This window comes from Acanthochromis polyacanthus, chromosome 1 (genome assembly GCF_021347895.1).
Source record: "Acanthochromis polyacanthus isolate Apoly-LR-REF ecotype Palm Island chromosome 1, KAUST_Apoly_ChrSc, whole genome shotgun sequence".
Classification (NCBI taxonomy): Eukaryota; Metazoa; Chordata; class Actinopteri; family Pomacentridae; genus Acanthochromis; species Acanthochromis polyacanthus.
Window position 1 is genome coordinate 4,124,706 of NC_067113.1, and position 26,770 is coordinate 4,151,475.

At 40.4% G+C, this 26,770-nt stretch overlaps 1 protein-coding gene across 1 annotated transcript; it reads right to left on the bottom strand.

Moving 5' to 3' along the window:
- rrh (retinal pigment epithelium-derived rhodopsin homolog) lies at positions 1 to 26,770 on the bottom strand. Its single transcript, XM_051947071.1, has 7 exons — positions 26,514 to 26,770; positions 20,143 to 20,333; positions 14,119 to 14,218; positions 6,676 to 6,829; positions 5,156 to 5,324; positions 3,401 to 3,579; positions 1 to 333 (listed from the first exon to the last, which is right to left on the bottom strand). The coding sequence occupies exons 1-7, from the start codon at positions 26,623 to 26,625 to the stop codon at positions 228 to 230; spliced, it is 1,011 nt and encodes a 336-aa protein (XP_051803031.1). The 5' UTR covers positions 26,626 to 26,770; the 3' UTR covers positions 1 to 227.

Sequence of the window (26,770 nt, forward strand, 5' to 3'; positions counted from 1 at the left end):
TACACAAAAAGGTTTTTATTGTAATTTTGTTATTGAATCAACTGGACTACAAACAATTACAACAATATAACAGCAAGTGGAGTTTACACAGTAAACTCAACAATTCATCAGGTTATTCAATAGATACACATCAACAGTAATTAATCTTATATCATTATAGCAATATTCTATAGATGGTCTTTATGCACGAGTATATTAATATTATGTCATACTGAAGAAACCTCATCTCAGTGGGTGAGAGGTTGCTGAGAGGTTGTCATGGGAACCTGGGTGTTGATGGTGATTCGCTGCCTGGTTTGACATCGAATCATTCCTATGATGGCTCTTCTGAAACTACAGGAAAAATTAGCACATTAAAATAACAGAAACAGTAGGTCTATGTAGACTGTCATCCAGGTTATGGCAATTGTTGGAGCTTCAGTAGAAATCAACTGGGCTTCTCTTGTAGGTTGCTGAAGATGCTTCATGTCTCATCCAAAAAGCTTCTTAAAATCTGACTAATGGGGACTTTCAGAATATACAGTGCCTTGCGAAAGTATTCGGCCCCCTTGAACTTTTCGCCACATTTCAGGCTTCAAACATGAAGATATAAAATTTTAATTTTTTGTCAAGAATCTACAACAATTGGGACACAGTTGTGAAGTGGAACGAAATTTATTGGATATTTTATACTTTTTTAACAAATAAAAAAAACTGAAAAGTGGGGTGTGCAATATTATTCGGCCCCTTTACTTTCAGGGCAGCAAACTCACTCCAGAAGTTCAGTGAGGATCTCTGAATGATCCAATGTTGTCCTAAATGACTGATGATGATAAATAGAATCCACCTGTGTGTAATCAAGTCTCCGTATAAATGCACCTGCTCTGTGATAGTCTCAGGGTTCTGTTTAAAGTGCAGAGAGCATCATGAAGACCAAGGAACACACCAGGCAGGTCCCAGATACTGTTGTGGAGAAGTTTAAAGCCGGATTTGGATACAAAAAGATTTCCCAAGCTTTAAACATCTCAAGGAGCACTGTGCAAGCAATCATATTGAAATGGAAGGAGTATCAGACCATTGCAAATCTACCAAGACCCGGCCGTCCCTCTAAACTTTCACCTCGAACAAGGAGAAGACTGATCAGAGATGCAGCCAAGAGGCCCATGATCACTCTGGATGAACTGCAGAGATCTACAGCTGAGGCGGGAGAGTCTGTCCATAGGACAACAATCAGTCGTACACTTCATAAATCTGGCCTTTATGGAAGAGTGGCAAGAAGAAAGCCATTTCTCAAAGATATCCATAAAAAGTCTGGTTTGAAGTTTGCCACAAGCCACCTGGGAGACACACCAAACATGTGGAAGAAGGTGCTCTGGTCAGATGAAACCAAAATCGAACTTTTTGGCCACAATGCAAAACGATATTTTTGGCGTAAAAGCAACACAGCTCATCACCCTGAACACACCATCCCCACTGCCAAACATGGTGGTGGCAGCCTCATGGTTTGGGCCTGCTTTTCTTCAGCAGGGACAGGGAAGATGGTTAAAATTGATGGGAAGATGAATGGAGCCAAATACAGGAGCATTCTGGAAGAAAACCTGTTGGAGTCTGCAAAAGACCTGAGACTGGTACGGAGATTTATCTTCCAACAGGACAATGATCCAAAACATAAAGCCAAATCTACAATGGAATGGTTCACAAATAAACGTATCCAGGTGTTAGAATGGCCAAGTCAAAGTCCAGACCTGAATCCAATCCAGAATCTGTGGGCAGAGCTGAAGACTGCTGTTCACAAACGCTCTCCATCCAACCTCACTGAGCTCCAGCTGTTTTGCAAGGAAGAATGGGCAAGAATTTCAGTCTCTGGATGTGCAAAACTGATAGACATACCCCAAGCGACTTGCAGCTGTAATTGCAGCAAAAGGTGGCGCTACAAAGTATTAATGCAAGGGGGCCGAATAATATTGCACGCCCCACTTTTCAGGTTTTTATTTGTTAAAAAAGTTTAAAATATCCAATAAATTTCATTCCACTTCACGATTGTGTCCCAATTGTTGTTGATTCTTGACAAAAAATTTAAAATTTTATATCTTTATGTTTGAAGCCTGAAATGTGGCGAAAGGTTGAAAAGTTCAAGGGGACAAATACTTTCACAAGGCACTGTATAGTCACTTCAGGTCACATGTTAAATGGCCTATTAACAAGTCGGGACTCACATGTGTCAAGGTTTGAATAGTTATGAATCCAGGTGGTCCACCAACAAAACCAGCAGTCATGATGGTGGAGCTGCCAGTTGACACAACCACGGATTTGAATCTGCCAAGTCAGGAGTGACTGCAGATAGTAACAATCATGAAACTTTGTGGGGAGAAACCTGTGGTGTTGCAGACCCCCTCCACTGTTTGCAGGTGGCTGTTCTAGTTTGACTTCGACGGCTTCCTTTACTCCTCTCTCAAACCATCTGTGCCCTCTGTCCAAAATGTGTACATTGCTGTCCTCAAAGAAATATTCCATATCCTTCAGATGCATGTGGATGACTGAGTCTTGTCCTGAGGAGTTGAATTTTCTGCACTGGACTGCATATGCAACACCGTTCTGATAGGATGTGGGTGTTTTATCCTTGGGGTGTACCAGTTTTTGTCTCACAGTGTTACTGGGTTTGAAGTACAAGTATTTTCTCCAAACATAACATACAAGTCCGCTTCAGACGTAGTACCACCGTGACACAGTTAATGAAATGAAACAGCATTGTATAGACAGTCGAATGCAACGAGGAGTGCAAAGACTTGTACAGAAGAAAGACTAAACAACAGCTTCACAAGCACATGGCTCAACACTGGTGCTAAACTCCTCAGGACAAGAAGGAAAATGGACATTCCTTTACTGTCATTGTTGGTGGGCCACATGGTTTCACAACAATTCCCACCTTGAGACATGCGAGTCCTGGCTTTATTTAATGCATTCATTCAATAGGGACAGGGCACATTAATGAACTGTATATTTAGACAGCAATAGATGTAAATATGCCGATTATAGCAGCAATGCTAATTTCCATCTGCAAAAAACAAGCAATAAAAACATTACAGCAAAACATAGCGCAACAGGTCACAACAAAAGGACAATAGGTCACAATAAAAGCACACTGCAAAAAATATACAACGAAGTTAAAGAGCAATGTTGTTATTGGTCATGGGCCCATGTGAGCTCGATATATTCTGTAATGCCCCATTAGTCAGTTAGAACTGAAGAAGCCCCTTGGATGAGATGTGAAATGTCTGAGTAGCTACGGGAGAAGTCCAGTGGATTTCTACTGAAACTTCTATGAACACAGAAACAACCTTTTTCATGCCACTTAACACAAGCACATTATAAGTATGCACACATATTCCATCCTCAGAGCATAAAGGCAAACATGACTCACTTTTTGTTGGCAATAACATAAATGCAGGGATTGTAAAAGGTGGAGGACTTGGCAAAGAGTGGAGCGATAATAGCCATGGGAGCAGGGATGGTCTTGGGGTCACCAAATGATGCCCAGAGACACACCATGGAGTATGGAGACCAGGCAACCAGGAACATGACAATCATTATGATGGACATCTATTGGCAACAAACATAGCAACACAGCAGTCATAATATAGGCTGAATACTGTTTAGCATATGAAGAAGCGAGTTCAATTGTAGAGATAAACATATGGGTAAGAAAACAACAACAACAAAAAAAAGCCATGCTAAAACAAAAAAAATTGCAGTCATCTAACAAGTCCTGGGTGGTGGTGGCTCCCAGTCTGAGAACCACTAGCAGCACAGCAACCTCACGTGACTCCATCTCCTGCACGTGGGGTTAAGTCCATCCAGCTTCTTCTGAGCTGGCCATCAGCACAAACGGGTTAATTTTTTTTTTTTTTTTTTTAGGCACAGAACATTTCACCTCTGTCAACTCCTCTCATCTTCATCAGTGGTTTCAATACATTCGCTGTCCAAGTCCCCTAGAGGTCCAACATGCTAGTGCAACTGGAAAAATTTGAGCATCATGATGAAGCTTCTTATTTTCCATCAGTTACTTAAAGTAAAGATTTGATATATTCTAAAATCATTATACATAAAGCGAAATATTTCAAAATCGGAAATCCCATATTTCAAAACACTACAATAGTTCATTTCAAATACTATTATCGGTCTAGGTAAGTAGACACAACCACAATCATGGGGAAGACTCCTGATTTGTAAGTTGTCCAGAAGATGACAATCAGCATCCTGCACTAGGAGAATAGACCACAGAAAGTGATTGCTGAAAAGACTGGCTGTTCACAGACTGCTGTGCATGCATCAAAGCCTATTCATTGAAAATAGACTAAAAGGGACAAGTGTGGGAGGAGCAAGCAAGAGAGATGGAAGCAGCCTTACGAGGTTCTCAAAAAAAAAAAAAAAGAAGTTCTTTTAAGAACTGTGGAGCGCCTCCATGCCATGGCACATTGATACAGTAATTTTGTCGTAAAGGAGCCCTAACTGCAAATATAAATGAACATGCTTTCTAGACATTGGACATTTTTGTATTGTAAATCCGTTTTTTTTTATTATTATTCATTATAGGAAACACTGTAATGGTTTGAGATACTGGATTTTAAATTTTCATGAGGTTTAAGCCATGAGCATCAAAATTAAAAGAAAAGGCTTTTCCACATTGTCATTTTTGGAGATGCAACTAGGACATCCACTGAATGTGTCAAACTTTCTGCATGGAGTTTGCATGTTCTCCCTGTGCATGTGTGGGTTCTCTCCGGGTACTCCGGCTTCCTCCCACAGTCCAAAGATATGCTGAGGTTAATCGATTATTCTAAATTGACCGTAGGTGTGAGTGTGATTGTCTCAATATGTAGCCCTGTGACAGACTGGTGATGTGTCCAGGGTGTCCCCTGCCTTCGCCCAAGTCAGCTGGGATACGCTCCAGTCCCCGTTGCCCCACCACCCCCATCCACCCACCTGGCGACCCTAATGAGGATTAAGCGGTGTATGGACAATAGATGGAATTTCTCAGCACTACATCGAGTAAAAACACTGATTATTCTACTTATAATAATAAGAATATTAAACGACAGTGGGGAACGAACCCCTACCCACTTGGCACTCTGACTCAATGACAGCAGAGGTGGCCTGAAAATTGTACAGTTTTTACCTTGGTAACATCCATCTGGTCCGACCAGTCAATGTTGATACTGTCCAGGCAATTGTTGGTTTTATATCTCCTGACAGTGACTGACACATTGTAGTAGCAGTAGAACATGACAGAGAGAGGAACCACAAAGTTCACAGCAATCACTGCCATAGTGTAGGAGATGAAGGAGCTGTGAAGGAAAAGCAGTAGTAGTTAAGTGTCTCCATACACAATAATGCACTGGATTGTGTTTTATCTTAATGTTGGCAACATGTATTAGTCATTGTTATAACTAACAGTGTTGTTGACAAGACTAATAATTCAAATTAGATACAGTATATTCTTACTGTGTTGACATTTAGATATAGTATCATGAAATCGGCTGCATGTTTACATTCTAATCTTAGAAAACAAATATCTGCACCACATGCACATGCATATTTTCACTATATATATGACATACATTACCACACTACATAGTATTCACTATAATACATTTTCCACTGGAGTACTATTCATGGAGGGGAATTACTGGATTGTCTTACTGTAACTGCCTTACTATTAACTTTATTACATTTATTGATAATCAAGCTGCCTTTAAAACAGTGTGGCAAATATATGTGCTGTTCTGGTAGATATGTATGCTTTTTGTTCTAGTTTTGCCGACAACGCTGCGGTAAATCGCATAGGTGACTGCTCTGAAAATTAAGGTTGTCAGAGCTCACATTTACTGATAAAGGGCTTATGCCAAGACATTCTTTACATCTGAGCAGCAAAATCTGATATTGTACATTTAGTTTAAACAAAAAAAACAACAAAACAACAAAAAAAAAAAAACGCTGCCTTGCAGGTGTATGCCTCCAGAAACAAATCAAGTTGTTGATCATGCTGAAAATGCCAAATTAACCTCTAAGGCGAATTTGGAGAAATTCTGTGCGGGCCTTCTGACATATCATATTTACAAGAATTGGATGGCCGTAGGTCACAATGATCTAGACTTTTCAGCTTTGAGCAACTCAAGATCAAACCTGACTAACCCATGTTAAACAGCTGTTCACAATGAACCCTTCTCCACTTTGGACTTCAAAGTTCTGGTTTGAATATTTGCTATCACCAGCTGGATCTGCACCCGCAACTAGCTGAACCCGAGCTCCTGCACTAGGTTGTTGTGTGAAAACATAAAGCTCCCACTATTATCACTGCCACAGAGACATGGAAGAAAATCAGACGGAGCAGAAAGGATGGACATTGCCCGTATGTGAACAATTTGGGCCGTCTTATTGAACGAAGTAGCCAGTTAAGATGTTTTATGTTATTTCTGGGTTATTTTGATCAGTATTTATTTCCTGTGATTTGGTGACAGACAGACTTAAACCTTTGGGAAGCGAACAGAAAATACTTGTTACAACAATCCAGTCACAAGTTACAGAAATTAGTTAAGGCAGTCATAGTGTTTCTTTAGTCTTTAATAATGATTAATTTACTTAGTACGATATGTAATTTTAGTGTTATTAAGCATGTAAAAATTTGTGGAGACTCACGCATCATTCTGTCTCCAGTTGATAGTGCATGTTGCTCCAGTGGGGTCAGGGGCATACCCAGCCCAACCCACGATAGGCATGGAGGACCAGAACACAGCATTAAGCCATGCTGCCAGAATAAGGGAGTTGTATGATTTCCCAGTCATTTTCTGCTCTGGAAAGAGAAATGGCATGTACATGACCAAGGACTGTAAGGAAAGTCTGGTGGTTTCTGCTGTTCTCGTGTTTGTCATCTGTGTGTCTTTTGTTTGAGACCTGCAGGTTCAGATTAACACCACTTCTCTGTAATTGCTTTTTTCTTTTCTTTACAAACAATGAATATATATATATGTTTGTTTTTACACAGATACCCCTTTTCACTGTGATATCCTCTTATTTCACCAAATTACAGGACCCTGACATCTTTAGCGACTTCATATCCCAGGATTCCTTCAAGGTTGATCTACATTACTTGAATTTTCCATGTGTGCAGAATATGTGGGAGTGATTAGCATCCTAGTGTCCACGGTCTCAAACATTGTTTTTGTGACCCTGGTATAACAAGATAGTTTTCATGTTTATCTGTTTGTAAGCTTCAATCAATTATCTAATCACTGCATTACCCTCGCCTAATACTTTTATTATTCTCCATTTCATTTTTTGTGATCCCTAATTTGTAAATATTCTTTTTAAAATTGCTTTGTTATTCAGACTCCCTCTTCATTTTTTCACAGCTCTTGAATTCTCACCCCGATTTCATGTGCATAGTGCTGTATTTCTATTCCACTGCTACTTGAATCAAACAACACAAATTCCTGATTTGAATTCCAAGCCCAAACAAGTCTCTCCAACAGACTATCAAGCTAGCCTTCAAGGAATGCAGAAACCAGTGTTGCCAACTCCTCAGTAAGAAAAGTAGCCATTGGCTGTCCTAAAAGTCGCTAGAAGTCACTAAATGATGTCGCCCCCTAATTTGCATATTTCCAAGTTTGCATGGAATTGTAATCAACATTGTAGGAGAGAGGAATAATGTTGTGGGAGAGACAAAACATGAGTATAAAACTCCCAAAATATGTTTTTGGATTACAGGCTAAATGCAGTGATGTATTTTCGTTTGACAGTGAAGAAACATTTTCATTTACATCCCACTCTGTAATCCAGGAGGAGGTCTGCAGCGACTTTGCGCATGCGCGATTTGTCTGCTGTCTGGCCGTGGAGTGATGTGGGTCTCCTCTAATCAAACAGTGGGACTGCTGTGGGGTTACTACACTGACTGCCTGTGCTTTGTGAAGGGGATGAGCGCACAGCAGCACCTGCTGCTCATTGAGCATAGTAACTACAGAAGGTCAGAGTCTCCAAAACAGAAGAAAAAGTCGCTAGATTAGCCGCTTTTGACAAAAAAAAAAAAAAAAAAAAGCCAGGAGGCTTCAGAAAGTTGCCAGACTTAGCGAGAAAGTCACCAAGTTGGCAACACTGACAGAAACTGACTGGAGGAAGGTGAGAGGCTCTTTGTGATTTGGACTATTCACAAGAATCTCGCCATCATGCCGGCAGTCAAATGTCTTAACCATCTGTACTGTGTGTGCCCGAGGCCGATTCTCAACTGCTCGCCTACTTGACTGGTAGTGTACTAAGAACTTGGCCTCCAGGGAAAACACACCCACAGCAGAGGAGTAGACGGCAGAAAATGGGGGGGGGGTAACCAAGGACAGTGACAGTAGGAGTCAAGTCTACTTTATGCAAATGAGCTGCAGGCAGCTATGAGGAGACTGCAACACAGCTTGAAACACACCACAACACAGCCAGCATGGGACATGATGCGTTTCACATAGACAATGAATGGGATGTGGAAAATTGACAGATCCTGTGGACACGTACCAATAGCCTTCCTCACGACACACCATCACAAGAAGAATACATGAGTTGTATGAAAAGGAGAGGACTACAAAGGCGACAGCGTTACATTGTGCCCCAACTGCTGCTCTCACTGAAGACAACTGGACATCACTGGGTAATCATAATTACCTTGGAGTTGCAGTGCATTATACTGATGAACAGTGGGAGCTGCATTCACATGCTATGACTGTAATGAAAACAGACATTTTGCTGAAGTGTGTGGAACATTTTGTTCATGTTGCACAACAGTGGAGCGTTTCAAATAAGGTCAGCACACTTTCCACAGATAGTGCAAGAAATATGATCGCTGCTGTAAGACATCTGCCTTTCAAACAAGCCTCCAGCGTTGTGTCACAGTAGAACAGTGCATTTGACAATGTCCTGGCCAAATACAGAAAAGTTGTGGGCCACACACAGTCCAGCACGTGCAGCAGAATTAGAGCAACAACAAACTGAAGATGGACAAAAGGAGTAGATTATACAAGACATTCCAACCAGATGGAATTTGACTCTGGACATGATAAAAAGCATCTGCAAAAATTAACAGCCACTAAGGGATATCCTCAACAGACACAACACCAAGATTACCATGGCAACTACAGCTGAAATGGACAAACTGCGGAAGTTGGAAATGCTACTGGAGCCCTGCAGACATATTTCTTATTGCCCTGTCAGTGTGTTTGTGTGAGAGAGAAATAGAGTGTCTGCACACACAAACAATGCTATATATAAGTAAGCGGTTACAAATAAGGGTTTGGAGAACCCAATCCCAGACAACAGATGTGAAGGGGAAGGGAGTTTATTAAACAGAACCAAAACCTACAATGTAACTATACAGGACTGAGGTGGGGAAGCCAAAACCAAACCGCTGAAATAACACAAAGGACAGGTACTCACACACCAGTGATAAACTTCCCCTAATAGGAATGAACTAGCTGCAGGCAAGTCCAAAAAACAGCAGAGTCCAAGGGGCAAATCCACAAACTGAAAAGTCCAAAAGGGGAAATCCATGAATGGCAGTCAAGGACAGCATATGGGTTTGTAACTTAATGCTCCCGCAACCACTGAGGGGAGCAGAGGGCCTTTATACAGAGGAGGGAAGCAGGTGAACAGAATTGGCTGATTACTCCCAGCTGAAGCTCATGCAGCACTCAGCTGTCATCCAGAGGGCGAGCGGCCGGGAGAGAGAGAGAGACAGGAAGGAACAACAGGGCAGGAGTTGGAATGGGATCCTGACATAAGCGCTGTCATGTGACCACATAGTGGCCTGCTAGTAACCGCCCACCAAGTGAATGATTTTTAGATGTGGTGCATTTACATGCAGGAAAAGCTGACGAGGTGGACACATGCCATAACAAGGACACTCGTTATTGAATATAGACCGTTTCTGTTGCTCTCTGATAAAAGAAAAATGTTTCTGCATTTATTAGCTGGTCTTGTTTTTGTTTATCTCTACTTCTTCCACACACTGCATTCAACCAGTCTGTGGAAGCCTCCCTCCACTGGATGAGATGTGATGACACCCATAGCAAGCCAGTAAGTTTTCTGAATCTGAGTACTGATCAGCATCCAGCCCTCCTGTAATTCATGGTTTGTCTGTATGTGTATTCAGAGCCAGACAGCAGCAGACTTTCAAAATAATGACAGCAATAATAAAAATAACTGCATTAACACACAATAAAACAACTGTCAGGGTTAATTATTGTTTTAACAGCTAAAAATGATTTTACTTGCCCAGCCCTAATATATATGTATGTAGCAGCATTTATGTTTCTTCATGCTGCCTCATTTAGTGCTGTGCCACTGGTAGCCAATCATTCAGTGGGGATGAGTATTTAAGCTGCGGTCCTCCCACTATTTCTTCCTCTGTGCTCTCATCTGCATCACTTCCATGTGCAGGTCTGTCTGCAACATGTCTGTTTGCTCCCGCCATGTTTCACTGGTGTGGTCTCATTGATAATATGCTTAGGACATTTAATTTGTGCTGCAGAGCCACTGGTGTGTACCTCGCTTGTGCGCCCCTAGTTTGTTTGTGTGGCGCACCCCACTCCAGGTTGATTGTGGTCGGTGTCCTCTCTCTCATAGCGTTTATGTGCATGCTATTAGCCAGCTCACACTCATGTGGTTACAGGTCAAGTGCTGAGATGCATGGGCTCTCTTCCTCCCTCCTTTTGTGTGCGTTTCCACTACTGTTGACAGGTACGTATGTTTATAAATGTCATGACCAGATCATTCTCCAGCAGTTTAGCATAGTAATGCTAGTGCTATTTTTATCAGGGGAAAATTATAGCCATGGCCATAAGTTTGGACACAGCATGACTTACTATGTCGGTTTTGATGTCTATTACAGAACATAACTAATATTTTTTGACAGCACCAGTTTAATTAGTCAACAAATCAACAAGGGATATAATATTATCAATAAATTCCAACAATTGGAACAACTTTGTTCCCAAAACATAATATTAGAAGAAAATAACAAAAAAATGCAGTACTTTCACAACCGAATTTGGTAAGAATAACAAAATGACACCAAACTCTTTTGATGTTTTTTTTTAAATATGAAACTTAATATAGTTCTCAGGAGTTGTGTACTGTATTGTAAGTGACAATTTTGTGGTATTTTCTAATATTCACAAGCGTCATGGTGCTTGTGTCCAAACTTATGGCCATGGCTGTACTTTCATCATGCTTTCAACAAGGTGTTGGAAACTTTCCTTCCCATAGTTGCTGCAGGTTTGTTGGCTGCACATCCATGATGCCAATCTCCTGTTCCACCACATCCCAAAGGTGCTCTACAGGATTTAGATCTGGTGACTGTGGAGGCCATTGGACTCCATTGAACTAATTGTCAAGTTCAAGAAACCAGGTTGAGATGATCTGAGCTTTGTGACATGGTGCAATATCCTGCTGGAAATAGCCACGTACATTTGTACATGAAAATCCCAGTAGATCAGCAGTTTCTGAAATACTCATACCAGCCCAACTGGCACCAACAACCATGCCACATACAAAGTAATTTAAATCCTCTTTCCTCCCCATTTTGATGCTCGGTTTGAACTTTAGTGTGTCTTCACCTTGTCTACATGCATAAATGCATTGAGTTGCAGCCATGTGATTGACTGATTAGCTATTTGTGTTAACAAGGAATTGAACAACTGTACCTAATGAAGAAATGGTGAGTATATACACTGCTCAAAAAAAATTAAAGGAACACTTTGAAAATACATCATATTTCAATACGGGGAAAAAACAAACTGGATATTAGCATTGATATGGACTGGATAATGTTTTAGGAATGTGCACGTCAACCCCCCAGGAGGGCTAAATTCAAGACACCCCAAAATCAAAGTGAAAAACTGATGTGGCAGGCTAGTCCATCTTGCTGAAATTCCTTGGCAGCAACTCAAAATGGTATTCAGTAGTTTGTATGGCCTCCATGTGCTTGTAAGCATGACTGACGATGCCGGGACAAGCTCTGAATGAGACAACAGATGGTGTCCTGGGGTATCTCCTCCCAGAACTGGACCAGGGCATCGCTGAGCTCCTGGACAGTCTAACCCCTAAATCCCACATAACGCGAAACTGCCGCGCCGCGCAGCGCCGCGCTCTTGAATCGTACTGCGCAGCACTTAGAACCCATTCTCTCCTATCAGACAATTCCCACTGCACACGCTGCGGAGCGCCAGCGCCGCGTCTCTGAAGCGCTGGCGCGCGCCATGGCGCTGGAGATTCGCTTCAGGTCTATTTTCTGCGCCGCCGCTTCAAAACCTCGTAAATTCACTGTCGTTGAGAAAGCACCAGACAGGAAGTTAAACCGGAACTTTCAAAATAAAACACAATGCACGACCTCTCAGACGTAAATTTTTTCCTGTATGTTGTTATTACACCTCCGGAGGCACGAGCATCAGGTTAACAGGGTCCCAGATACAACATGACGCCATGGGCGAAGAGAAATTACCGTTTTTATATAGAATAAACCATACAAAATTAACTATTGGATAAAGAAAAGCACTCATTTGAGATCAAAACATAAATCATGTGCTCAACCATGCTAGAAGTACTATAAATCACAGAGCAATGTGGCTGGGTCAAGCAGAGCGACCTTGTAGAAGCGAAATGAGGTGTGGTTTATTTATTTTCTGCTTATATCATGCGTTTTTATCGCATGATATCGCTGTTCACACGAGAGCCTCTCTGAGGAGCAGCCCTCCCCATCCGGACGGTGCGCCGCTGCGCTGCGCTTGCTGTGTGCTTTGACTTTCGGAGCAAGACAGCGGCGCTTCGTTCCGTTGCGCGGCGCGGCGCGATCGCATTATGTGGAACTTCGGGGTGAGGAGCAACCTGGTGGTGTCGGATGGAACAAAACATAATGTTCCAAAGGTGTTCTATTGGATTCAGGTCAGGTGAGCACGGGGGCCAGCTAATGGTATCAGTTCCTTCATCCTCCAGGAACTGCATGAGTTCTCTTACCACATAAGACTGGCCATTGTCGTGCACCAGAAGGAATCCAGGACCACTGCACCAATGTAGGGTCTGACAATGGGTCAAAGGATTTCATCCTGATGCCTAATGGCAGTCAGAATGCCATTGTCCAGCCTGTAGAGGTCTGTGCGTCCCTCCGTGGATATGCCTCCCCACACCATCACTGACCCCCCACCAAACCGGTCATGCTGAACAATGTTACAGGCAGCATAACGTTCTCCATGGCTTCTCCAGACCCTTTCATGTCTGTCACAGGCGCTCAGGGTAAACCTGCTCTCATCTGTGAAAAGCAAAGGGCACCAGTGGTGGACTTGCAAATTCCTGTGTTGCCAGCCGAGCTCCACGGTGCCAGTCAGCGAGCACAGCGGACACTAGAGGACGCTGGGCCCTCAGACCACTCTCATTAAATCTCTTTCTGATTGTTTGATCAGAGACATTCACACCAGTGGTCTGCTGGATGTCATTTTGTAGAGCTATTGCAGTGCTCATCCTGTTCCTCCTTGCAAAATGGAGCAGATACCTGTCCTGCTGATCGGTTGAGGACCTTCGACAGCCCTGTCAAGCTCTCCCAGACTAACTGCCTGTCTCCTGGAATCTCCACCATGCGCTTGAGAATGTGCTGGGAGACACAGCAAACCTTCTGGCAATGGCACGCATTGATGTGCCATCCTGGAGGAGTTGGACTGTCTGTGCAACCTATGTAGGGTCCAGGTATCGCCTCATGCTACCAGAAGTGACACTTACCCTAGCCAAATGCAAAACTAGTGAAAAACAGTCTGAAAACATTTTGAAGGAAAAAATGTCAGTGGCCTTCACCTGTAAACTCATTCCTGTTTTGGGGGTTGTCTCATTGTTACCCCTCTAGTGCATCTGTTGTTAATTTTATGAACACCAAAGCAGCTGAAACTGACTAAAAAGCCCCTCAGTTACTTACTCGAGCAGATCAGTATCCCACATGTTTCACTGATTTGATGCAATACTTAGATTAAAAAGTGTTCCTTTAATTTTTTGAGCAGTGTATATATTGTAATCTGTTCAACTGCACATGCATACACAAAAAACAGAGAATCTGTAAACGAATACCTATGCCTGGTCTGCAGATGGTCAGGTAGCGATCGATGGCCACCACAGTAAGCAGGCCAATACTGGCCATGCCAAAGAAGATGTTAAGAGCTGCATAGATCTGGAGACAATGAAACAAAGAAACACACAGAAATGTACATTTCCTTTTAGTGAATAGGCCATCTATCTATCTATCTATCTATCTATCTATCTACACTGCCCGGCCAAAAAAAAAAAAGTTGTACACTCTAATATTTTGTTGAACTGCTTTTAGCTTTGAGTGTGACACTCATTCACTGTGGCATATCATTTCAATAAGCTTCTGCAATGTCACAGCATTTGTTTCTGGCCAGAGATGCTTTAATTTTTCACCAAGATTTTGAATTGTGACGGGTGAGTTGGACTGCTGCACAAAGTCTCCAGCACATCCCAACAATTCTCAATGGCACTGAGGTCTGGACTCTGTGGAGGGCAATCCATGTCGGAAAATGATGTCTAATGCTCCCTGAACCACTCATTCACAATGTGAGCCCCATGAAGCCTGTAATTATCATCGTGGAATATGCCCGTGCCATCAGGGAAGAAAAACTCATTGATGGAAAAGACTTGGTCATTCAGTATATTTAGGTAGTGCTCCTCTTTGCTAAACCTGACTAACCCCAGATGATAACTCCAACCCCCACAGGCTTTAAGACATTAGACATGATGAGTGAATCACTTCATCTGCCTCTCTTCTTACTGTGATGCGCTCATCCTTTTGGAACAAGGTAAATGTGGACTCATCAGACCACATGACCGACCACATTTGTTCCTCGAAGATGATGGTTGATCACTATCCTTCCAGGTTTTAATAGCGTGTTGGACAGTTCTTCACCTGATTTTAGTAGTTTCAGAAATCTCCTTAATTGTTTTCTTTTCTTTTCTAGGGTTAAATAAGCTGTTGCCTGCTGAGACGTATTCATCACTGCAGTAACTGTCCAGTGGAAGGCTCTCACCTACTTGCTTAGTTAGGTCCAAGTGGCAACTTTTTTTTTTTTTTTTGGCAAGGCTGTGTATCTGTCTGTCTGTCTTTCTGTCTCTAGAGAGATACACACTACTGTTCAAAAGTTTTAGAACACCCCACTTTTTCCATTTTTTAAATTGGAAATTATGCATGTTAATGTATCATTGTACTCTGAAATAAAAGTTCTGTTATAGCTTGGGCTTACGTTTTGGATCATTATCTTGTGGTAGCATGAACCCCTGACCAACTAGGTGCATACCATAGCGTACTGCATGTCACTGCAGAATGCTGTGGTAGCTGTTTTGGGTTTTGGGTTCCTCCCACTCTGTACAAGTCACCGACCCTGGATCCAGCAAAACAGCCCCAGACCGGGCACACACAGGAACCACCCTTTCACCTACTCGACAGCGTACAAAAATCTTGCAACTCAACCTGTCAAACCTGCAACTCCAAGTCTTCTCTTTACAGTTGAAACTGAGACTTACTTACTATGACCACTATTGAGCTGTGCTTGAAGCTGTTGTCCTGTGAGCTCCTATCACCAAGCTGTTGACTCTCAGAAAGCTTGTCATCTGATTCTATTGTGGCTTTGGGTCTTCCAGACCTCTTTCTGTCAGTTTCCCCCAGTTTCTGACTGCCTTTTGATGGTGAAGATAACTGTACTCAGCAACACGTTGACTTTCTTCACAATTTCTCTGCAGGAAAGACCTACATTTTTAAGTGTTATGATGGTCTGTCTCTCTCCTATTGTTAATTGCCTTTTTCTTACTGTTTTTTGTAGCAACACACTACTTTCTGCAGTACAGTATTGTTCAAATAATATTTTCGAGCGTATGGTGCCACGGTGTGTTCCAACACTTTTTATGCAGACAGAGGAGGTTGTAAGTAATCAAGAAAAGTTGGGACACCTGTAGGATTTTTTAGCAACAGAGGCTTGATCAACCTCCATTGCTGCAGAACAGTTTTAGGTTGTTAACCTATTTCTTGTTTCCTGAAAAAGGGCTTTTCGTATAATTCTGAAATGTACTTTATTTTTTAAGTCTTGTATAACCTTACCTTTTTTTAACTTCTGTCAGTACATCACTTACCTCTGTCCCCTTTCAAGCTTTTCATTGGACTTGAACTACTTGAATTTCAATTTTTTAAAAAATGAAAAATTGAGGCGTTTTAAAACTTTTGACTAGTAGAGTTTATATACTGTATGTGATGAATTCAAGTCAGGTTATTTACTTGGTCAGGTCATAGTATTTCATTTGTTCTTCTCTAGAAACTCCCTGTGTGATTACTTTGGTAGTGTGCTTTGGAACAGAATATTTGTGTTTTAAAGAGAAAAATTACAGCAACACAGCCCTTCCAGCAAACAGCACCTGAAAAAAAATATTCTTTAACGAATGGCGAAACATCAGATGTGGATTGAGTCTGTCATTAAAAATGAAGGTGCACATAAAAAGTACTGAAAATAAAATATTTCAATTGCAGTAATTACTTACATTGAGTTCCTATTGTGACGTAAAAAGTGTATTTATGCTGTATTTGAAATACATCACAGTTTCGACTCATTGATCTTTTTGCTTTGGTCATGGCAGTTTACGTTTGTCAATTTTATCAACTTGAAATTAGTTTGTCCCTTGAAACCAGTATTCTAATTTCTACAAAAGTATGACTTTTTGCTTTACTGCTCTGTTAGGTTTTTTTGCATCTGACTTCATGACATCCATATTTTTTTAGGATTTTCAACTGCAACTCAACCAAAAGAAATCACAATTTTGTTGGGGATTACAGAGTACAGAGGATTATATAATCTGGAAAAAACAGAAACTTTAAACTAACTTTCCTTAAAATTCAGTTACAGTGATACAGCCTATTTATTTCAAAGGAATGCAATGATTTAAATACACAGACTAAGTTGCTACCCGCCATCGTGATACCTGTTATCGCTGAATGGGACATTCGTTATTGTCAAGCCAACTTCCACAGACAATCGCATTACTATTACTTAGTACTTCTTATTTTGGATCAACCTAATAAATTGGTCCAACAATTCCTTTTTTCAGTGTGTGAGGCATGTATTTTCAATGTAGTGAATCAAAGCTGTTTTTAATTTGATGGTGAGAGCAAATATCCTACTGATAAACCCAGAAGTAATGAAAACAATGTAGTGTTACAATTTGGAATCAGTGGACTGCTAACAAAAGCCATCTTGGGAATTTGCTGTCAAATGGCTGCAATTTAGTTAATGAAATTCCCACACCTAACTGGATCTGTACTGGTTCCTGCTCTCTCCTCCTTGTTTCGAGCACTTGTCACCTGTTGGATTAGGTTCATTTTGTCGTTCATTGTTTGTTTAGAATAGAGTATTCAATAAATCTGATTTACTGGACAGCTATCAAATAGTATGCGCTTTGTATTCTGTAATATTGAGTGGTCTAGAAGAAAATTAGCTTATTTCTATGTTTGCTTTATCCATTTACAGTCAAAATTGATGACCATTTTTAGGACTTTAGAGAAATTTTTTGTAATTTTCTAAGTTTGTGCACTACGTTTGACAGTTAAACCGGGGTAATGGTCAAACCTGCAACAGGGCTATAGCACTGAAATGGCAATGTTAACAAAACATTTATTTCTTTAGTTAGTTCACTGAGTTGGTTCTTTGTACATAGCATGTAACATGACAAAATACCTGCTTTCTGTTTCTTTCCCCAGGGTGCTGTCTTCAGCATGCGCTGCTTAAAAAAATTCATTATCTTAGCCCATTTTGTTGTGTCAGCCAGCAAAAGCAATTTCCTTTGTTTGGTGAATGTTCTGTGCACCACCGGTGATGGGATTTCTTTTTTTTTTTTTTTTAGCCTGTTTCAGAAATGAGTGCTAGATACTTTCAGTTGTAACTTCTGCCTGCTATAGGTGATTTTGATAGCTGTGTCAATATAGCTAAGATGACTTATATCTGTATAGAAGATGTATAACCAAGTTAAGTTAAAGGTTAAAAAAACCTTCAATCACAAGAGTAGAGAGTTAAACTTGGCTGTCATGCTTGTTCATGTTTTTGGCAAAATTCTGTTATTGTTTTTAACAGAAATTGATATAGAAATCCAGTCTAGTTTGAATTTTTTTTTTACTGCAAACAATGATTGGTCACAAAATTGGCACACACTGAAGCACAATATGGACTATCATGCAGGCTAGTGTATCAACTGTAATGAAAGATTAGATAAACACGACCAACAATCAAAGAGTCTATTGTATGACTAAGGTGAGGTTTACTGAAAAATAGATGATATTTGGGATAAAATTACTATTCATTTTCTTATGTGGACATCTGACACTGAACTATGCTTTCTGATGTAGTGGAGAATAACATTTTGACTGTCCCAAAAGACAGTCATTCAGAAACCTTTGTCACGAAAACACAAAGAGGGGATGTGTGTTAATACTGTACTAATCACTTGTAGCAGAGGGACATAGCCCTCCTTTTCACTGTAGATTAGCCTCATGTGGCTCAATATTACTGTGCAATATTAAGGACTGAGGGATAAAATCATAATCTGCCAAAGGAATCCAAACACGTAACCCACTGCAATACAGCAGCTGAAATGAATGTGCAGCAGTCGGCTCACAGGTTTTTTCTTAAGGCAGCTCAGACTAAGTAACATTAGCTAGTGTGACATGTTTATTGGGCTCAGAAAACAGGCAAACCTATCAAAAATAGTCTGACAATAAGTACAGTTTGCTATATTGTGCCTGAAGATATACCAAAATACTGTCTGACAAGATGATTCACAGTCTGTGGAAGAGTGTTATTTTAACATGATAATGAGCTACAACACACTACCAAAATCACACAGAAGTGTCCGAAGAGGAGAGAAGTAAGAAAAAGATTTCAACCTCTGTAATAAAAGGTAGATAAACTTGAGTTTAATTGAGGTCCAACTGCAACATGAAAACTAGATTTGAGAACACATGGAGAACAACAATTTTGGGAGAAATTCTAATTTTTACTTGTAAACATTTGTCATGTATTGTCTTACATTTGGGAGGTTCATAATGCAAATGCAGCATTCTTCTTTTATAGATCATGAGCATAGAGAAGGATAAAACAGCTTATACTAGAAAAGCACTCAGAGAGTGCAGACCTCCACCAAGGATAGAGAGAAAAACAGGAAACCCATGCAGTAAAGGATCATGAGCTGGAATCAAACCTGCATCTCTGACACAGTTCTGTTTACAAATCATCTTCTTAACCAGTTGAGCTATCTGGACACCTTGTTCCAATTTGTTGGACGACATACTAACCTATGATGTTTTTGTCATATTTTGGACCACATACTAAAACATACTAAAAAATTCAAAGTGATCCCGAATCCAGGATCCTTTCCGGATTGCCACCAAAATTAAATCAGCTCTTCCTCTTACCATAGTCTACATCCCCTCAAAATTTCATATGAATCTGCCCAGGCGTTTTTGAGTTATCTTGCTAACAGACAGACAGACAGACAGACAGATGGACACACAAATGCCGGGTGTCACATAACCTCCTTGGCGGAGGTAAATATACAACAGAAGTGAGTAGACACTTGCACAATGGCACAGAAATGTCAAATAATTCCATATTGTGTCACTTCTTAATAACTGCATAATTTCTAAGTCGACAAATAGAGTATTTCCTTTTATCAACAATCAAAACCAAATGGTAAACATACAAAGTATTGAAAAAAAAATAGACTTTGACACACTGAATTTTAAATAAGATCAAATACTGTTGTTTAACTCAGAACTAATTCAATTACTGTAAGGTAATACAATTTTGAAGGATTTGCCATTTAAATGATATAACACAGAGATGTATTCACAATTACTGTATACTCACAATGCATTGTGGTTCAGAGTTGATCTTAATGAGTGCAAGGTTCTCATCTTACACAGAATTTGATGGCGTGGGTCATTAGTATTAAAAATTCTAATTTATGCAAGTGAGGACATTCCAGTTGGTGCAAAAGTTTGGTCTACTGTTCCGTAAATGTTAAGACACCTTATGTTCTACCCACCTGACAACCAGTGTAGCCAAATTTCCAACTGCCATGGATGTCTGAGGCAGCTGACATGGGGTAGCCGATGCCAGCCACTCCAATGTCAGTAAAAGCTAGGTTGATTATTATGAAGTTAGTGGCTGTGCGGAGCTCCTTAAACTTCACGAACATTAGCAGCACCACGATGTTGCTTGTTAAACTGATGACACCTAGAAGGAGAAAAACAGCATAGTGTTACCCTGTGTGTGGTAATAGACATGGAACATTTCTAAACAAAATGTGGAGATAAGAAAAGAGATAAGTACTTTATGCTGCAGTTACACTAGTAGATTAGAAAGGGACATTATCAATGATAATTATCAATATCAAAGAAGTGGAATTCCCAATATTAAAATTAACTTTCTCTGATTTGCCTCTTTATGCATGTTTTAATCTAAATGTTAAAGATACTTAAACTAACATGTGATATTCAATGGGCTGACCACTTGCAACACAAATAAAGGGAGAAGGAGAAACGAAAAACGATGTTGGTCATAGACCTTTATCAAAGCAGATATTTTACTTTAAAGACAGTTGTTATACAAACATTATTGTTTGCTGTATTTCATTTGAATAACTGCTGAAACAGAGACCTCAGTAATGTTATTAGTACTACCTATGTTATTCCTGATATGACAAAAAATATGTCTGTTATTTAAAATGTTCATTTCAGGATTACAAACAAAGACGATTGGCCAAGTTATAAAATGCCAGTGAAAAAGATTTATTCAATTATTCAAGAAGTAAATGCAACATCGAGTAAAAGATAAAGATGAAACAGTGAAGAAAAGACAACCTGGAGATATTCATATGACAACAATGTATGTCCAATCAAAACTAGTGTTTTGGGTTTTGAAAAGAGGTCATAGTAAAAAAAATAAATAAATAAATTAGAGCCACTGCGCTCCAGTTTTTAGACTCAGACTCGTTCAGCTGACCAAAAAAAGCTAAAGGGCTGAAGGGTTAACATCTTTCCTACTGTGCTTAATATTTCACTGTCTTAAAGATCCTAGATCGCACAAATTTAACATTCAAACCACACTATTGTCAATAAACATCCACCATGGATTTAGTTCAGCTTTAGACTAACATTTAAAACAATATAATACACACAACCCCACTTCAAAGAAAATTAACAAACAGTAAATGAATGGCTGGTTTGTCATTGTCTCGATATGTACACTATATTGCCAAAAGTATTCGCTCACCCATCCAAATGATCAGAATCAGGTGTTCCAGTCACTTCCATGGCCACAGGTGTATAAAATGAAGCACCTAGCCATGCAGACTGCTGGTTTGTCATTGTCTCGATATGTACACTATATTGCCAAAAGTATTCGCTCACCCATCCAAATGATCAGAATCAGGTGTTCCAGTCACTTCCATGGCCACAGGTGTATAAAATGAAGCACCTAGCCATGCAGACTGCTTTTACAAACATTTATGAAAGAATGGGTCGCTCTCAGGAGCTCAGTGAATTCCAGCTGTGATAGGATGCCACCTGTGCAACAAATATTCCACAGTCTACTGTCAGCTGTATTATAAGAAAGTGGAAGTGTGTGGGAACGACAGCAACTCAGCCATGAAGTGGTAGGCCACGTAAACTGACGAAGCGGGGTCTGCGGATGCTGAGGCGCATAGTGCCAAGAGGTCACCAACTTTCTGCAGAGTCAATCGCTACAGACCTTCAAACTTCATGTGGCCTTCAGATTAGCTCAAGAACAGTGCGCAGAGAGCTTCATGGAATGGGTTTCCATGGCCGAGCAGCTGCATCCAAGCCATACATCACCAAGTGCAATGCAAAGCGTGGGATGCAGTGGTGTAAAGCACGCCGCCACTGGACTCCAGAGCAGTGGAGACGCCTTCTCTGGAGTGACCAATTGAGTCTGTGTTTGGCGGTTGCCAGGAGAACGATACTTGTCGGACTGCATTGTGCCAAGTGTAAAGTTTGGTGGAGGGGGGATTATGGTGTGGGGTTGTTTTTCAGGAGCTGGGCTTGGCCCGTTTGTTCCAGTGAAAGGAACTCTGAATGCTTCAGCATACCAAGACATTTTGGACAATTCCATGCTCCCAACTTTGTGGGAACAGTTTGGAGCTGTCTCCTTCCTCTTCCAACATGACTGTGCACCAGTGCACAAAGCAAGGTCCATAAAGACATGATGACAGAGTCTGGTGTGGATGAACTTGACTGGCCTGCACAGAGTCCTGGCCTCAGCCTGATAGAACGCGTTTGGGATGAATTAGAGTGGAGACTGAGAGCCAGGCCTTCTGGTACAACATCAGTGTGTGACCTCACAAATGTGCTTCTGGAAGAATGGTCAAAAATTCCCATAAACATATTCCTAAACCTTGTGGACAGCCTTCCCAGAAGAGTTGAAGCCGTTATAGCTGCAAAGGGTGGCCTGACATCATATTGAACCCTATGGATTAGGAATGGGATGTCACTTCAGTTCATATGCGAGTCAAGGCAGGTGAACAAATACTTTTGGCTATATATATATATATATATATATATATATATATATATATACACACGTGGACAAAATTGTTGGTACCCCTCAGTTAAAGAAGGAAAAACCCACAATTCTCACTGAAATCACTTGAAACTCACAAAAGTAACAATAAATAAAAATTTATTGAAAATTAAATAATCAAAAACAGCCATTACTTTTGAATTGTTGATTAACACAATTATTTAAAAAAACAAACTAATGAAACAGGCCTGGACAAAAATGATGGTACCTCTATAAAAGATTGAAAACTATTTGACCAGAGTGACATGATTAACTCAGGTGTGTCATTTAATTGACATCACAGGTGTTTCCAAACTCATAATCAGTCAGTCTGCCTATTTAAAGGGAGACAAGTAGTCACCCTGCTGTTTGGTGAAAAGGTGTGTACCACACTGAACATGGACAACAGAAAGCGAAGGAGAGAATTGTCCCAGGACATCCGAAAAAAAATGATAGACAAACCTCTTAAAGGTAAAGGCTATAAGACCATCTCTAAACAGCTTGAAGTTCCTGTGACAACAGTGGCTCATATTATTCAGAAGTTCAAGACCCACGGGACAGTAGCCAACCTCCCTGGACGTGGCCGCAAGAGGAAAATTGATGACAAATTGAAGAGACGGATCGTTGGAATTGTATCCAAAGAGCCCAGAGCAACCTCCAAAGAAATTAAAGGTGAACTCCAAGGCCAAGGTACATCAGTGTCAGATCGCACCATTCGTCGTTGTTTGAGCCAAAGTGGACTTCATGGGAGACGACCAAGGAGGACACCACTGCTGAAAAAAACTCATAAAAAAGCCAGACTGGAATTTGCAAAAATGCATGTTGACAAGCCACAAAGCTTCTGGGAGAATGTCCTTTGGACAGATGAGACCAAACTGGAGCTTTTTGGTAAGGCACATCAACTCTATGTTCATAGACTCAAAAACCAAGCATACGAAGAAAAGACCACTGTCCCTACGGTGAAACATGGAGGAGGCTCAGTAATGTTTTGGGGCTGCTTTGCTGCATCTGGCACAGGGTGTCTTGAAAGTGTGCAAGGTACGATGAAATCTGAAGACTATCAAGGCATTCTGGAGAGAAATGTGCTGCCTAGTGTCAGAAAGCTTGGTCTCAGCCGCAAGTCATGGGTCTTCCAACAGGACAACGATCCAAAACACACAGCCAAAAACACCCAAGAATGGCTGAGAGAAAAGCGTTGGACTATTCTAAAGTGGCCTTCTATGAGCCCAGATCTGAATCCCATTGAACATATGTGGAAGGAGCTGAAACATGCCATTTGGAGAAGACACCCATCAAACCTGAGACAACTGGAGCTGTTTGCTCATGAGGAGTGGGCCAAAATACCTGTTGACAGCTGCAGAACGCTCATTGACAAATACAGAAATCGTTTAATTGCAGTGATTGCCTCAAAAGGTTGTGCAACAAAATATTAAGTTATGGGTACCATCATTTTTGTCCAGCCCTATTTCATTAGTTTGTTTTTTTAAATAATTATGTTAATCAACAATTCAAAAGTGATGGCTGATTTTGATTATTTAATTTTCAATCAATTTTTATTTATTGTTACTTTTGTGAGTTTCAAGTGATTTCAGTGAGAATTGTGGGTTTTTCCTTCTTTAACTGAGGGGTACCAACAATTTTGTCCACGTGTGTATATATATATTGTCTTGTATCTTCTAAGAGAGCACATAGTTTCAGTTTCTCATCAGAAAGAGTTAGCTGATGAGAAGGTAAAACTGAATATTATTTTTAATGCAATACAAAAAATAAATATATTATCCTAATGTTAGATTACACCTTATTCTATAAAAAAAAACCCCAACAACAAACAAATAAAAAGCCATGACACTATTCTAACTGGGACTTCTTTTTTCCTTCTTTTTCTTCTTTTCCTTTCGGCTTTTCCCTTCAGGGGTCGCCACAGCGAATCAATTGCCTCCATCTAACCCTGTCTTCTACATCCTCTTCTCTCACACCAACTACCTTCATGTCCTCTTTAACCACATCCATAAACCTCCTCTTTGGTCTTCCTCTAGACCTCCTGCCTGGCAGTGGGAAACTCAGCATCCTTCTACCAATATATTCACTCTCTCTCCTCTGGACATGTCCGAACCATCTCAGTCTGGCCTTTCTGACTTTATCTCCAAAGCCTCTAACATGTGCTGTCCCTCTGATGTACTCATTCCTGATTCTATCCATCCTGGTCACTCCCAAAGAGAACCTCAGCATCTTCACTTCTGCTACCTCCAGCTCTGCCTCCTGTCTTTTCCTCAGGGACACTGTCTCCAGACCAAACAACATGGCTGGTCTCACCACAGTTTTGTAAACCTTTCCTTTCATTTTAGCTGAAACTCTTCTATCACACATCACACCTGACACTTTTCTCCAGCCGTTCCAGCCTGCCTGTACACGCTTCTTCACCTCTTTTCCACACTCTCCATTGCTCTGCACTGTTGACCCTAAGTACTTAAAATCCTCCACCTTCTTGATCTCTTCTCTCTGTAACCTCACTCTTCCACTTGGGTCCCTCTCATTTTTTTCCAGTGGCTAAAATATGTTTTGTGTTGATGCTGTCATCCACAGCAGTATGTGCCATGTCAAATGGGGGCAGACTGACAACCATACTGTAGGTAATACTTCACGCAACCCCTTCTGATTGCCACACTAATTAATGTATCAAATCGGCCCAAATTAAACTATCTTGGAGGAGTCAGTGGCTATAGTCAATCGTAATCACTCACAAGAAGAAAATTTGATCAAGACAGCTTTTTACATCACCAAAGCTGATAATTTAAGTTGTTGTGTGTGTATTTTTAACCTTGCAGATTTTTTCTTATTTCCAGAGGACCTATAATAAATCTATCAAAGAAGAAAAATGCGTGATTGTTTCTTTATGACAAAGATGCATGTTTTTCTATGATTCCATCATGGAAAATTAGTTAAAGGAGTCACTGGAAACTCAAAACTACCATGACATGCGTGGTCTTTCCAAGTGTAAGGAAGCTTTTTCGTTTTGTGAACTTGTTGTTCAAGACAATACGTGCTTCTGAAAAGACCAGCAGTTGGTTAAAGTCTCCAATGACGTTCTAGATTTTCTAAAGCCTGAAAACAATAGGAATGACAGCAGAAATGTTAGGGCACAATGCTCTAACTATGTTGTTACTAAAGATTTAAAAGGTTATCAACAAACATATACATATTTCATGTTTAAAAAAACACCTTTCAGAAGAACATTCTGGGAAGTGAAAATCAAAAAATTCTCCACTGAAAACTGATTACCAAAATGTTGTATGGTAATGCACCCAGAACAGTTTTAGAACAAAACAAACAAACAAACAAACAAACAAACAAAATGTTAGTTGGATTAATTTTTGCATATGTAACAATTACTATTTAATGCCCCATGTCCCCTGTATGTCTTTACTTAATTCTCTTAGAGCTCAACGAAGTATGGAATTGTAACTGTTGTAAATTTAGTTTACCAGTAATTGTAGTATTCAATACTATGTCAGATGACAGGGTATATGAAATATATATTGTAGGAAACCATACAATAAAACAAAAATACCAGCTGCTTTTGACTGGTAAGTAAATACAAGAGTGAGTGCTTACACCCAATGTTTAAGCACATACCTTCATGTTTTGTTAGTTCCCACAACAGTACTTTGAATTTCAACATTTCCTTTCAGATCACTGTTGACACTCATTTGTTGGCTTTGCAGAGTATATACAGTGACAAGATGCAGGTTATTTTAAAATACCACAATAGCAAGCAATACTACACATGAAGAGCACAAAGCACAGAAATATCACTGACACACTGTGACAATTAGTTACCTGCAGTAATAAGATATCCTGCCACTATGTTGTGCTCCAACTGGGTAAAGGCACTTTTCCCTCCGTACGGGGCAACATCATCTGAAATATTAACTGTAGATCCAATCCTCATTTTTGAAGATGTCAGAAAAAAACAGCAAAAAAGTAAACTTAAATGAAGCGAACAGCAAATATTGTCTTTTAGATGCTCAATTACAGAGAAGACCACCAGAAGAAAAGCACAGATAGGTAGATTGCGAAACTATGCCTCTGACTAA